Source organism: Pecten maximus, chromosome 19 (genome assembly GCF_902652985.1).
Source record: "Pecten maximus chromosome 19, xPecMax1.1, whole genome shotgun sequence".
NCBI classification, from domain to species: domain Eukaryota; kingdom Metazoa; phylum Mollusca; class Bivalvia; order Pectinida; family Pectinidae; genus Pecten; species Pecten maximus.
Window position 1 is genome coordinate 21,692,045 of NC_047033.1, and position 15,733 is coordinate 21,707,777.

The 15,733-nt window shown below is 35.6% G+C and overlaps 1 protein-coding gene across 1 annotated transcript in view; it reads right to left on the bottom strand.

Moving 5' to 3' along the window:
• The window catches only part of LOC117317835, a 35,725-nt gene extending 26,752 nt beyond the window's left edge, over positions 1-8,973 (bottom strand). The window contains exons 1-3 of the mRNA XM_033872789.1: positions 7,610-8,973; positions 7,026-7,100; positions 5,723-5,812 (exon numbers count right to left, since the gene is read on the bottom strand). Coding sequence (XP_033728680.1) covers positions 5,723-5,776 — 54 coding nt within the window. The 5' untranslated portion in view covers positions 5,777-5,812; positions 7,026-7,100; positions 7,610-8,973. The remainder of the gene's footprint in view (positions 1-5,722; positions 5,813-7,025; positions 7,101-7,609) is intronic.
• Positions 8,974-15,733: the final 6,760 nt, after the last annotated feature.

The window sequence follows — 15,733 nt, forward strand, 5'->3', positions numbered from 1 at the left end:
AGCAAAATGACCACAAAGCAAAAAAGAACAATAAACAATAACACAGATTCGAACTGTACCCAAATGTATATTTCGCAACATTGAAGGTTACCTTATCAAACCACATATTAACATTAGTACAGTGTTCACATAACAATAAACAAAATATAGATCGAAATCATTTTTCGATTGTACATTTGTATCTTGCATCCTGATTTGATGTGTGTGGCATCATTGTGGACACGTTGTCCACAAGACAGGACACAATTGTCTGTAACATGTGTAAAATGTTAAAGCAGAAAAAGACGTAATAACATGAACAATTACGTAACAACGCAAATCAGAACAGGTAATAACGAAAAAAACACGTTATTGCGTACGCCAAGGCAATATTAACTCATACATAAGACGCATTTGCAAATTCTGTCATAGAGACGATGGATGAGATAGACCGGAACATAAATGTGTACTTCCGGTTGGGTTTATCAAAGGGAAATATAATCAAAACTAGCTCATTCAGAAAGAGTTGCTATAAGCTTTTTCAAAACATATGAAGATGCTTATGTACAAGGCTCATTTAAAATCATAAAATGAACTCCTAATACACAAATGTATGTTGGAAATAACCCTTAAGTTAGACCGTTTCATCTTGGACTCTTTCCAGAATAGATTCCGTATGCATAACCAAGTCTGTAAATGATGATGCATGTGCCTATTTTATGTTCTGTTCGTCGGCAATGACCATTTTGCAATAAACACACACAAAATTTTGTTCTAATGTAATTTAGAATCGAAAAAGTTGATAGCATTTGATATATCAAAATCTCAACAACTGAAGCACTACTAAGTTCCATGAATCGAATATGACTCATCCGACAGCCACTAAATAAAAAATGAATAAACAAAAGCTTTGTTGATCATTATAAATCAAACGGATCACTTTGAAATACGTGCCAATGGACATTGTATCAAACAAATGACAGAAGTTTTAGGTATGGTTAATTAAGAAATCTCCTTTCGTACTTACAGTACTAGAATGTCTTGAACACATGGAACATAACATGTATTACTTTTTTCAATTTGCGTTATTACGTATTTCGATTTACGTTATTATGTGATTCGATTTACCTATTACATGTTTTTTTTCGCGTTATTACGTTTTTTCGCATTATTACGTGTTTCGATTTACCTTATTACATGTTTCGATTTGAGTTTTTATGTGTGTCGATTTACGTTATTACGTGTTTCTATTTGCGTTATAACGTGTTCTGATTTGCATTACAACGTATTTCGATTAACTTTATTACGTGTTTCGATTTACGTTTTACGTGTTTTTCACTTTATTACGTAATTGTTTTTGCATTATAACATGTTTTGATTTGCGTTACAACGTGTTTCGATATGCGTTATTACGTGAGCCGATTTACGTTATACGTGTTTCGATTTTCGTTATTATGTGTTTTGATTTTCGTTATCAAGTGTTTCGATTAGCGTTTTTACGTCTGTCGATTTACCTTATTACGTGTTTTGATTTGCGTTATAACGTGTTTCTATGTACGTTATAGATGTTTTTTCGTGTAAATACGTTCTTTTTCGCATTATAGCATGTTTCGATTTGCGTTGTTACGTGTTTCGATTTACGTTAATAAGTGTTTCGAATTACGTTATTACGCGTATCGATTGAAGTTATTACGTTTTTCAATTTACTTTTTTACGTGTGTCGATTTCCCTTATTACGTATTTCCATTTGCGTTATTAAGTGTTTTTTGCCGTTTTTACGTCTTTTTCTTATAAAGAAAATAAGCGACTTTTTTCCGTAATAACGTGTTCTTTTCGCGCTTTAGCGTGTATCAATTAACTATAGTTTATCGTATTAACACTAATAGGCTTTCGTACATTAGAGGCATGGACTAACGGTGAAAAACAAAACATCCGTCTGAGGACAGAAATGTAATTATTACTTTGGTTATAAAGACCGAAGCAATGCTTATTGTCTCTCTGATTGATTCGCATCAACATGGCACAAAAATATGTTATTAAATCTTGTTTGAAATGAATATTTCAATTTAATATTAAATGTTTGTATTTGAACACGAAGATCCTGACAGATGCAGTATATTACGATGACAAAATAGAACATGTGTCTGAAGACAGATATGTAATCATTAATTTGTTTACAATTTTCTTGAGTTTAAATACTTATAAATATATTTTACTTATCTGTCTGACTAAAGACTGAAGCCATTATTTTGTCTCTCTGTCAAATAAAATTGTTTACGTATGTATTTCAATTAAAATTGAACATTCACATGTCATAATTGTAATTGTATCTTGCATCCTGTTTTGATGTGTGTGATAACGTTGGTTGTAGGCACGGTGTCCACAAGGCAGGATTATATAGCAATACCGAATTATGTATAATAACATTATGGACACAGGGATGTCAAGACATTATTGATAGGGAGCCTTAAGTTGGTTCCGAGTTCCGAGTTCCGTTTATCTTATACGGAACTCGGAAGTGGGACCGAGCCCCGTAAAGTTTATACATAGTATTTCGTTTTTCTTGAACGGAATTCGGAACTGTTACCCAAACCCATACAGTTAATACATTGTACTTCCGTTTTACTTAAACGGAACTTGGAACTGGTTTCTAGTTTCATTTATTTTAAACGGAACTGGGAACAAGGACCAAGTCTCGTAAAGTTTAAACCTGACTGACAAGTGTCCTTACACTCATTGACATATCATTTCTTTTTCAGATTCGGGTCTCATACTGAGATAAAGTACGCAGAATATTTTCTTTAGGTAATTTGGAAACTAATTCCTGGTTCGTTTTCTTAAATGAAACTCTGGTTCCGAGTTCCATTTATGTTTATTTTACTTAGTTAATTTAGTTTTACTTAAACGAACTCAGAACCCGGAACCAACTTCAGGCTCCCTTTTTGACAAATGTACATGTATAGCAAATATGTGAAATGATGTTTTGACTCTGTTTATTTATAAGTATTTGCATGTGGACGCGGTTACCCTAAATACATGCTTTATTACTCATAAAAAAAGTTTGAGGACTCCATCAAGAAGTTTTTATTATAACAAACAGACGTCACAAGGAATAATTAATTGCTTTCAGAGATCCATCTGGTTTTATATGTATATATCAATTCAATATTAAATATTTGCATTACAGCATCAAGCTCCAGACACATTAGAATAAAAGACTAACAGGACAGTACAGAGCACGTGTCTGAAGATAGTGTGACAACATTGTGGACACGGTGTCCACAAGGCAGGGCTATATAGCGGTACATTTATGTGTGACAACATTGTGGACATGGTGTCCACAAGACAGGGTTATATAGCGGTACACTAATGTGTGTGACAACATTGTGGGCACGGTGTCCACAAGACAGGGTTATATAGCGGTACACTAATGTGTGTGGCAATATTGTGGGCACGGTGTCCACAAGACAGGGTTATATAGCGGTACACTAATGTGTGTGGCAACATTGTGGACACGGTGTCCACAAGGTAGGGTTATATAGCGAGCGGTACACTAATGTGTGTGACAACATTGGGTCACGGTGTCCACAAGGCATGAAACCGATTACTATACATGGAAATGACTTTTCTTGATTTTGAAATATTTAGAGAACAATTCTATTTAGCGTTCTGAATTAGATATCATTAAATTGTCGGAAGTCTGTCTTGGAATCTACATTAGTCAGTTACGTGCCCCAAATATATGTAACTGTATCTTGCATCCATGTTTTTGATGTATGTTATAACATTGTTGACACGGTGATGTCAAAGCAATGTTTTATTGTGACCTATAGCAATGAGGTGAAATGATATTTACATGTTGAAACAGTTACCCGCGATGAATGATATTTGGTACACGTTTGAATACATCAAAAACTATAAAAAAAAAAAGCCATCTTTGTTCCTTTGACATTACAAATGTTAATGATATTATATGATTTGATTTTAATTTGTTCATTAATCGATATAAACTGAATAGTTGAATCTCAAAATTTTGGAGCAATATGGATGTTCTTAATTATTTGAAAAATGTAAATCGGAATTTGATCTTGAAATCATTTTGTTTTCGGAATAAAAGTTAACGAATTTAAACTTTGTTGTTGTTGTTGTTGTTGTTGTTGTTGTTGTTGTGAACTTAAGCATGTAAATGGCATTACTATTTTGAATAAAATACCATATGAACATTAATCATACAACTACATCTTATTATTTTTATTTACCTCAATTGTATCTTGTTTGGTAATGGTGTAAATTATTTGAAATATCACTCTGTTATTCATTAATTATTTATAGCCAGTTGACAATACTGATGCTGGCGACTTTTTTTTTATATTGAAAACAAAATCTAGCAGGGGCTATACCAACAATATATTTAGATATGCTGCTGATAACAATGACAACCTAGATCGCACCATTTTATGGAATGGTCGGTCTGTAATAGACACTATGATTCGGTTCCAAGTACCTACAATGTAAAGATGTGAACGTTTAATGATATGACCTTGCTTATTTATTATTCAGTCGAATTGTCATACAAAAATATTTCGATAAAACAACAGCATTTCTCTGTCTGTGACTTCATATATATATAGTGTGTGTATTGCATATGTATCACTGTCTTTGTGGACAGGGTGTCCACGGCGTGAAATTGGTGTCCACAAGTACGGGTGTCGTAGTTTTTTTAAATTATGGTTTTACCTTAAAATTTAATGAGTGTATACACAACTATAATGAATTTGTCCTTAATTCGAAAGTACAAAACTTGTTTTCGTTACTATAAACAGAAGTGTCCATAAGGTTGGTTTACAGTTGGTGGTTCACAACTACATGTACAGTGACCCGAGTTTGGGTGAGTGTATATGTATTGAGTGAGTGTATATGTATTAAGTGAGTGTATACTTATTGAGGAATTGTATACGTATGCATGACTTGTACCTCTAACCAAAATATTTATTTCATGAAGCATATAAAAAGCAAGATGGCATTAAACAATTTGGATACGCTGTCTTTAATAGAAATATCATCGAAAAAGTCCCCTAGACTCGCCACCAATTTCTGTGTTTTTGTTAAGAATTGCTCGCTTAAAGGGACTAAATGGTTAGATTTCAATAATTTCTACATGCATTTGATTTCAGAACCCTTCCACTTAGATCGGGTGTTCGCCATCTTTGTTATGATGTTTCCAATTTCCCGCATCGCGCATGCGCATAGGTACGCATAGGTATTTGTTTACACACATCGAAAAATAATAATATGAAATAGCTACTAGGTTGATCATATTTATTTTATTTTTTTTCATTAAATTTTAACAAATTGTTATGGACACTTTTGAAATGTATAATTAACATAAAGTACATAACTTTTTACATCATTTTAAATATACCCTTTTTCATATATTATTTAAGTGGAAATCTAGCCATTTAGTCCCTTTAATTCTTTTACTCGGATATCTTCCCTTATTTTTAAACTGAGGGTCTCTAGAATCAGACTTGTCCTAGAGACTTGAGACCAATATCATAAAGCGCAATTTCATATATAATTGTAATATTTTAGAGACAGGGAGCCAGTCTACATTATATAGTCGGATTGTTCTTCTGATAACTGGGATTCTAAAATCTGGAAATTCCAAATGGTACCATTGTCATAAGGACAGAACACGTCATATATGGATTTTTGGAAACACCTGCCCGATTGCTACACTTACCTCGGGAATTTCTCGCGGGACGATGTCCCCATGTGACGTCATCGTATCCGCCATCTCTCTTTTCCCAGCTCGTCCTGATAGTACTATATGCTGAAAATTCAAACCGTCACGATTTATATCTTTTTAACAATTGACATATCGAACATAACTTTGTAGACACTCAAGAACGCAGAACTGGCTTATATCTACTTGCGCTAGCTAAAGACCTCTGGCTAATTTTTGGTTCTGACGCGAATCGACATTCTATTTAACACTGCGCATTTTCCGCCCTGATCTCAGGACGAAAAGATTGAGACAATAATATCAGTATTTATAAATCTAAGTTTGATGACAACGACGTGTACTTATAGATTAGATTAGATGCCCCATTTAAACAGAACAATCACTAATTCACACCAAATTGTTACTACTTCAACAAAAACTACATCATTCCCCGCTTCAATTAATTGACCTATTTCAAACACTGGGGCATTGATTGTATAACAATACAGAATGTGTGTATCAAGTGGAAGAAATATAAGAACAAAGAATATAGCATTTCGTTTGGTTTTGCTTTATATTCCATTTTTGTGTTTACCGGACAGCCATTTTCAATCCAAGTTGTTACCGGAATAAAGCCTGGAAATGTAAATAGTCGTGTCTATGAAGACTTTTTTTTATCGATTTAATGTTGGATTCGTGAAACTTTTAAAAGTAATTTAGCTAGTTCACATATTAAGCAAAATCCTGAGTTTGAACATTTGACATTCTACGCACAGAGACTGGAGAATTAGTTACAGGCTACATGTATTTGGACCTCCCCTAAAGTGTGTATGGCACATTTTCAGACATTTTGGGGGGCTAGATTAAAATTCGGTAAAAATGACATCCCAGGTGTTCATTGAGATTGAAATTCGGTAAAAATGATACCTGGTGTTCATTGAGATTGAAATTCGGTAAAAATGATACCCCGGTGCTCATTATATACAATGAACACCAGAGGTATCATTTTTACCGAATTTTAATCTAGCCCCCAAAATGTCTGAAAATGTGCTATACACACTAGGGGACGTCTGGATACATGTAGACTGTAACTAATTATCCAGTCCCTGTGATTCTACGCTGTGTAAATCAGCCTTGGAAAGGTTGCATGCCGCCCGTCATAAGTTTCTCACCGTGATATCCTCTAACATTGTTGGAGTAGCTTATATCATCAAATCAATATGTTTAAAGTATTTCTATGAACAAACAATCTGATTTATTTTGATATGAATATTGAATATTGTATAGATAAAATAAATCTACTCTGTGCCAACAAACATACCTTTTTCTTTGTTGCCTTGACCAAAGAGGCAACATCAATAGTTGGGCGGTGACGTCCTCCTCTGAGTCCGAAGGCCTGTTAGGATAAAACGAATGTGTAGGTAATATGGAGTAGCTGAGAGCAAGAATGTAAAATTATTATAAAATGTGATAAAATCCACAGTTTACAAATGTAGGTCGGTCCTAGTTGAGTGTAATTCATCATATAGTTTGTATCTGGTATCTTTATCCGTGTCAGGGTTCAGACTCTGACATGTACGTTTTGTTGATTTGATCAGTTGATTTACTTAAATTCCTGATAACAATTACATGTATATACAAATATTCTTACCCCAGAGCTGTCGTTTCTTACAGAAAAAAATTAATTAATCGGAACAATTCAGCCAATCCCGTTAAAAATATGAAGCCTACTAACTACTAATTACAAATATGTGGGGGAAGGGGGGAGGGGGAAAGGGGGTGGAGGGTGGGGATGGGGGGTGGGGGTTGTCAGCTATAGTTCTTCACAGTTCCAAGACTACGTTTTAGGGAGGGAATATTTACAAACTGTACAATGACTGCCCTACTTGCCTTAGCAATACTTACAATAACTGCTCCCCTTGCCTTCGCCCACTTGGATGGTACGGTCTTGACGGGGCCAAGCCAGCCCCTATGATCGGGTTTATAAGAGCACTTCTGTACTGGCTGAAATATACCTACTATATGTACGTTTAACGTGCGAACGAAAAATCTGCTACAGGTATATATTCCAGATGATAAGAAAAGTTATCAGTAGTTTTCTCATTATGCCACCACGCTCGTACGAGATAAATTAAAAGTCCTGGTTTGTTGACGACTAGGGTTAATCAGAATCAATGTTATTTTAATTTGAGCTTTGATCCATATTACAGACCATCCCATGCCTCAGGTAGGTTTTGGTTTCACTCGGGCACATTATCAACTTGAAGAAATTCACAACACGCCAGTTTTTTTTTTTTTTTTTTTTTCAGTTTATATCAGACTTTATGAACAGTATTCCTTTTCAGAGTTATAAGATATGCTATGCTGTATTAAGCGGGGCGTACTGTTGATACTGTTAATACACGTTGGCAGATAATGGAAGCGAAACATATACTATTACGGCTAAAATCTGTTACAATTATATGACGATGACCTACCTAAACATGCATACCTATTCATATTTATAGTATCATTTCAAATATAGGCGAACAAAATAATCTATATATACATGTAGTAAAGTAAAAGATAGTTTGATTTATTATGTATGTGTAAGCAGAGAAATGAAATGATGGCCGGATGATTACCGTATTATGATATATACAATGTAGTTTAAGTGTATGGGCAATTTAGTCCGTCATTTAATGATGTCCGGGTAATTATATTGTCCTATTTCAAACGACGAGCCTTGCACGACGAGCCTTGTACGACAAGCCTTGTAGAGCATTAAACATGATAATTTGTGTTGACTTTACCTTATTTTGCACGCTTGAAAAACATGTACATAATGTCAATATGTGTTAAATAACCATACCTACATTACCAAAGAAATACCTTTCTCGTGGGAAGGGCTATTAAAGAAATAAACGCCTAAAACCTGAGATCTACCTTGTATTTAATTCGCGTTACCGTCACACGAGGTTTTGGGATGATGATTGCGACAAGGGGCGATGTTTTCATGACGGCATGTGAAGATAATGTTTATATATATTTAGACATCAATGTACAGTTGTAGTTATTATAAAAGTTCCAATAATGTTGAATTGAATTTGATATAAATGTTGCTTTCAACTGTACCGGTGGTCATAACATAGCACGACATGTGTTCCAAGGTCAACTTAGAATTGGAATAATAGCGATTATCACTTAACTCAGGTAGAGGTCAGAGTTCAGAAGCTTGAATACAAGGAAGCTTTGTTGTTGTGACAATCACACTTTGTCTTTTTGGAGGTATTAGTTTGTATCAGGCAGAGGTTTCGTGACAGCGTTGGTGGTGCAAACCTATCGATTTAAAAATACATTAATTTACTAATTCCATCGAAGATCAGACAACGAGAAATATCAAAATTTGTACATTTGAAAATTAGATTTATGTGTCTAACGAGTTCTAAACGCTGTAAATGCGATAACATTCCTTAGCATACGTCTAATAACGATCACTTAACGTTTGAAAACAAACAACTTCCTTCAAAATATTAACTCATTTCTGCATCTTTCCAACTGTCTGGTAGTTAGGAAATTTCCAATAGTGAACCTATGCGCACTTATACTCCGAACCGGTTCTTTTGGTTAATGTTTTATAATTTATTTTAAGATAACATTAAGAAATATCTAAATCAGACTTCACACAAATGTTCGGTTGTAAGTAGTCCTTTACAGGAATGGCACTAAAGTGAGCATGGTGGGCTAGATCAGACCCCAGAAAATAAATAAACGTTGCTATGCCCAAATTTTACATCATATTTAAATGAGCAATTTAAATTTGTAAATGAGATATTATCTCTAATTTTCACTATTCGCTCATTCATTACATGTACGTTTAACAGTAGATGATATAGGCGCTTATTTTAATTGGGACAGTATCAGATTATTTTTCCTACAAGGTTCATGCAATTTGTGTTTCGTCAAATACGCACATACATACTTGAAAAGTTGTGTATAAATATTAAAATGGAATGGGTTGATTTATGATTGTATGTTGTTCTCTAGGAGCATCAAAGTAGGTGTCATTGTTATATTTTTTTGTAATTTGTATACACCTGCTAATCTATATATAGACATGCAAGGATATGCTCACCTTTGTCTTGACTAACTGTACGATGACCTTGGTCTTAGCATCCTTGCGTCTCTGTAGCCCGACCTCCATCGCTGGGTGTCGTGACACTGGCATCACGAAAGGTGTACTTCCTCTGCAAACATATACACGATATTGTATTAAATGCTCTGTATACATACAGGTCTGTCTTAAAGTTTCGTTTAAAGGACGATGGATACTGGAGACAAAAGGTAGGTCGATCCCGTGTAGGAGCGCGGGAATTATGCCTGCTGTATCACACGGCATGTTTTAAAGGGCGACTAATTGTGGTGGCTCCTACACATCATGATACCTGTAGGATTAAAGACTGTGGTATGCCGTTACGTGTTGGATGTAGACAACTTAAACAGGGTATCTGATTTCTGGGGGAGTTTATTCATAATCTTCTGTTGATACTTGGCATTCGCAGCATCGGTGTCGCCCAAAACATCGTCCTTATAATTAGACGTTTAAGCCGATTGATGAATGGCAGTACAGATCTCAATTTTCGGTGAATGGATGTCGTTGATGAGTGTAGTCAATCTTTGGAAATGTTAGCAAAAATTGTTTTAACAATCGAAATGAATTTCCCATATTCCCACGGGACATTGATTTTGGTGAAAGTCAACTTGCAATAATCCCTTCAGCAGGATATCAGGAATTGTGATGATGCCGGATCCTGGCCTGGTTTTCCTACGGATTGACACTGGTAAAATGTTAACAAAGTAACAATACACTACTATAACAATGGATCTTATATCCGAAAGTAATATCAGTTAGTCCACGGAAAAAAGATTTACATGTGAATGAGCTCGAATTTCATACAGACCTACCTTGTGTCGAGTGTATCATCAGATTGCCGATTAAAAAACCCTAAAACTACGTATGTAATGATATTTTCTGTATAATCAGCAATCAATAGATTAATAGTACCCAGTCTCTGAACCACAAAGTCAACAACACACTGTAATATCCATAAGTATTGATGTTTTGGTATACGAGCATATATTTATTAAGAAATGTATCGGACAAAAACTACCAACCAATTACAGGTCATGCCATATTGTGATTGACACTCCAACATATTATTCGTCTTATTAAATACATGTCCAAAGACACTGTCGTGAATGGCGCCTGTGATAACAAATTGAAAATATTTAAAAACAGCATGTGATAAGTGAGCATACATATATTTTGATCCACTGCACTATCGTGATAGCGGGTCCCTAAAGCCTCTATAATTACTACTATGGTGATAATGGCTCCCTAAAGCCCACATAATCACTATAGTGATCGCGGTTTCCAACATCCCCTATAACCACTATCGTGATAGCGGATCCCTACAGCCCTATAACCACTATCGTGATAGCGGATCCCTACAGCCCCTATAACCACTATCTTGATAGCGAATCCCTACAGCCCCTATAATCAGTATACAATAATACTTTCCTTACAAGTTTCGTTAATACAGGCCAAATGTGCTATTACATTGTTTTAATCAAGCAATTAAACTTCCATTTGTAAAAAAAAAAATATATATAAAATTTACGTCAATAAAACAGGCTGGAGAAGTTCGAGTCTACTTTGGTCTACCAGGCGTCATCACTGGTAACACTTGGGACTCTGTAGAACTCAAACTTATCGACGATGGCGCCTACGGTGTGATTTGAAGTTATACAAACAGTTAATCCACTGAGAAATAAAACCAACACACTGTCTAACCCTGTTCACGCCTTATTGACTTTTTATACATGGAATGAATACTGAATTGGAATTTAAATAGAAATGCCAGCTGAGAGTATACTGCGATCTGTAAGGTAAATAGGCCGAGTTTCTTTACTAAGAGGGCTCTAATGTTATATTTACTGTCGATACACAACATAGAGTCGACCCTGACACTAGCGGCGCAACGTTTGAGGGTTGTTTTCAGTATTTGGTAATCCGTGTATAAAATACTAAAACTATCAGTAGACCTATCCTAATCAAACGTTTATAAAAAAATGAAAGTTTGGTTGATTTACCCGTTCGTAAGCACAAAATGAACTAATTAATATGAAGAAATCGTGAACTAAATAAATATATCTGAGGCAGAGTGTACGAGTGGGAGTTATCTTCCCTAGGTCGTGACGGAATACCAGTGGTGTACTTCTCTGTGATACAATCACTTTATTTTATTTTATCAAAGTTCGTCTTGTTGAGTTCGTATATTATCCGTCAATGAATTATAGTTAACATTGTGTCCCGGAGAAATAACAGTTTTTAAAATCTTGTTTCCTACTCGACTTGTCACAAATAAAACAATGCATAACGGCCTGGTTGCATTCGTTTCAGCTTTTCAAACAAATTAATACAAAATGTTTTGTACTGTTAATGGGGCCAGTGGATGAGCTGACATCACAACTAACACCCGACAACTAACATCCGACAACTAACACCCGACAACTAACAACTAACAACTGACCCATCCCAACTAACAACTGATCCATCCCAACTATCAACTGACCCATCACAGCTAACATCCGACCAATCACAACTAACAACTGACCCATCACAACTAGCAACTGACCCATCCCAACTAACAACTGACCCGTCCTAACTAACAACTGACCCACCACGACTAACAGCTGACCCATCCCAACTAACAACTGACCCTATCACAACTAACAACTGACCCATCCCAACTAGCAACTGACCCATCACAACTAACAACTGACCCATCACAGCTAACAACTGAACCATCCCAACAAACAACTGACCCACCACAACTAACAACTGACCCACCACAACTAACAACTGACCCACCGCAACTAACAACTGACCCATCCCAACTAGCAACTGACCCATCCCAACTTACAACTGACCCGTCACAACTAACAACTGACCCATCACAACTAACAACTGACCCATCACAGCTAACAACTGACCCATCCCAACTAACAACTGACCAACCACAACTAACAACTGACCCACCACAACTAACAACTGACCCATTCCAACTAACAACTGACCCATCACAACTAACAACTGACCCACCACAACTAACAACTGACCCACCACAGCTAACATCCGACCAATCACAACTAACAACTGACCCATCACAACTAGCAACTGACCCATCCCAACTAACAACTGACCCACCACAACTAACATCCGACCAATAACAACTAACAACTGGCCCATCCCAACTAACAATTGGTCCATCACAACTAACAACTGACCCATCACAACTAACATCTAACCCATCACAACTTACAACTGACCCATCACAGCTAACATCTAACCCATCACAACTTACAACTGACCCATCACAGCTAACATCAGACCAATAACAACTAAGATCTAGCCCATCAAAACTAACAACTGACCCATCACAACTAACATCCGACCAATAACAACTAACAACTAATCCATCACATCTAACATCCGACCAATAACAACTGACAACTAATCCATCACATCTAACATCCGACCAATAACAACTGACAACTAATCCATCACAACTAACATCCGACCAATAACAACTGACAACTAATCCATCACATCTAACATCCGACCAATAACAACTGACAACTAATCCATCACAACTAACATCCGACCAATAACAACTGACAACTAATCCATCACATCTAACATCCGACCAATAACAACTGACAACTAATCCATCACAACTAACATCCGACCAATAACAACTGACAACTGACCCATAACAACTAACAAAGTACATGTACTTCGCAATCCCCAGTGCGCACACACCTCTTTGATACAAAAACCGAAGTACACAATTATGTACATTGAAATGCATATGAAGACGGGGTTTTCGTAATATGAAAACGAGTTTGTCGTTTGTCGTGATATGAAGACGAGGTTGTCGTATTAAGAAGAAGAGATTGTCGTGATATGAAAACGAGGTTGTTGTCATATGAAGACGAGGTTGTTGTAATATGAAGACGAGGTTATCGCAATATGAAGACGTATTGTATTTCGTTATCACACTAAATAGAGCTATGATTTAGTATCGGTACCCGATACATCAGTTACTGCGTCTCACATTAGTACGTCATATTATTCTACTCTCATTGGAATATCTAGAATCTAAATGGCATTATTTTAGATTTGTGATAAACATTCTGGTAACAATGTATATTGGTCATGTGATAAACAAAATCTTACAGTCGATCCAACCACTGTGTTCTTGTTTTAAATTTAGATCTAAAACAAAATCACTGATCTACCCGCCATTAATCTTCAAACAGTATCTTATTCGCCGCGATTTTCTTCTCATTAATGGATCGCTTAGGTGTAAAATTGGCCTGATAGAAATTATCTCTTGCAACGAAACAATGTGATTTCTCTATGTCTGGTGTCCTTGTGAATTCTTAGTAAAACAATTTCCTTGTGACTTGATACTGTGCAGTATGAATGCTTGGTAAAACAATTTCTTTGTGACTAGATATTATATTGTGCGGTACAAATTCTTAGTAAACAATTTCCATAACAATCTGTGTTTTTAAACACCTTTTGATAGTCTCAAAATGAACTAAAGCAAATAATAGAATGATACTTAAATCCCAGATCAATCCTTCTCTCTGATAATGCAAACAGTATATCTCCTATAACGGAAACATGTTATACGCTCATGAAATTCAAATGAACTGGAAAAGATCTCATTACATGGACAAAGTTTGCTATCGACATTTATAGGCCGATTCTGTATTAGATGTTGTCAAGTTGCCGTGGAAACAAAACTACCTTTAACAATCCCGTGGTGATAAACTGCACAGATTGGCCATTAACTATTTCTCTTTCGGAATTATTTTACAGAATGATGAGATTGTAGTGTTTGATGGTGTTTTACAAAGACATATGTATGTTTTTATATGACTAGAAATAACAGTGTTCATATCTAGTTTTAATATTTTAGATAAAGCAACTGTGGTATATACAATCACAAATGTTGATGTATATAAAAAGAAGACGCTGCATGAGTTTCCATGTTATATGAAATTTATTCAATGAGTCTTAGAATTTATTTTGATAAACCCCCAGGCGAGGTGAAAGGTAAAATTTCTACATGGAATAGAGGTGAGTGTGGGATTAGATAACTACGATGGCAGGAAGCGGCCGTCACCTCGTACACGCGTATAAGAAAAATGTATACCCGAAAATGTATATACACCTGAAAAATGTATACCTGAAAAATGTATACCCGCAAAAATGTATACCTGCAAAAATGCGTGCTGTATCACCTAGTACACGTAAAAAAGAAAATGTGAGCTTGGAAAATGTTTAACATCATGACACATAATCGTACAGGCGTATTAGAAAAATGTGTACATGAAAAATGTGTACACGAAAAATGTGTACCATTAAAAAACCATATGTACACTTTTCCTGTGACCTCCAGCAATACCCCCTCCCCAACCCAGTCATACATTCCAGGCCATTATAGGCGTTGTAAGGTGTGATTAATAAGGAGTCGATATTGTGTTGTTCAGTGAAACAATGCAGAATCGTACGATGACCGATAGGGGCCGTACATATAACACACCGGTTATACATAAATAATGTACTAAACGACAAGTTTCATTATGTACATTTAAAACTTTCAAAAAGAAATTATGTACATAATGAAAAATGTACAGAATTAATTATGTACAAATAATATTTTCAAAAAGAAAATATGTATAGAGTTGATACTGTACATAAAACAATCCTGAAAGAATGCATGGAATGCTCTGGGTTATGGTCGGACATCGTAGATAATACGATTCAAGCGCTGTCTACACTTATAGCAGTTGATATAATCACCGACACCCTCGTGGTAAAATCCACAGGAAGCTATATATATAGTTGTTATGGGGTTTGACTAAGCTTACAATTCCAATGAAAAACGTTATCAACATATCAAAAGTTTTATT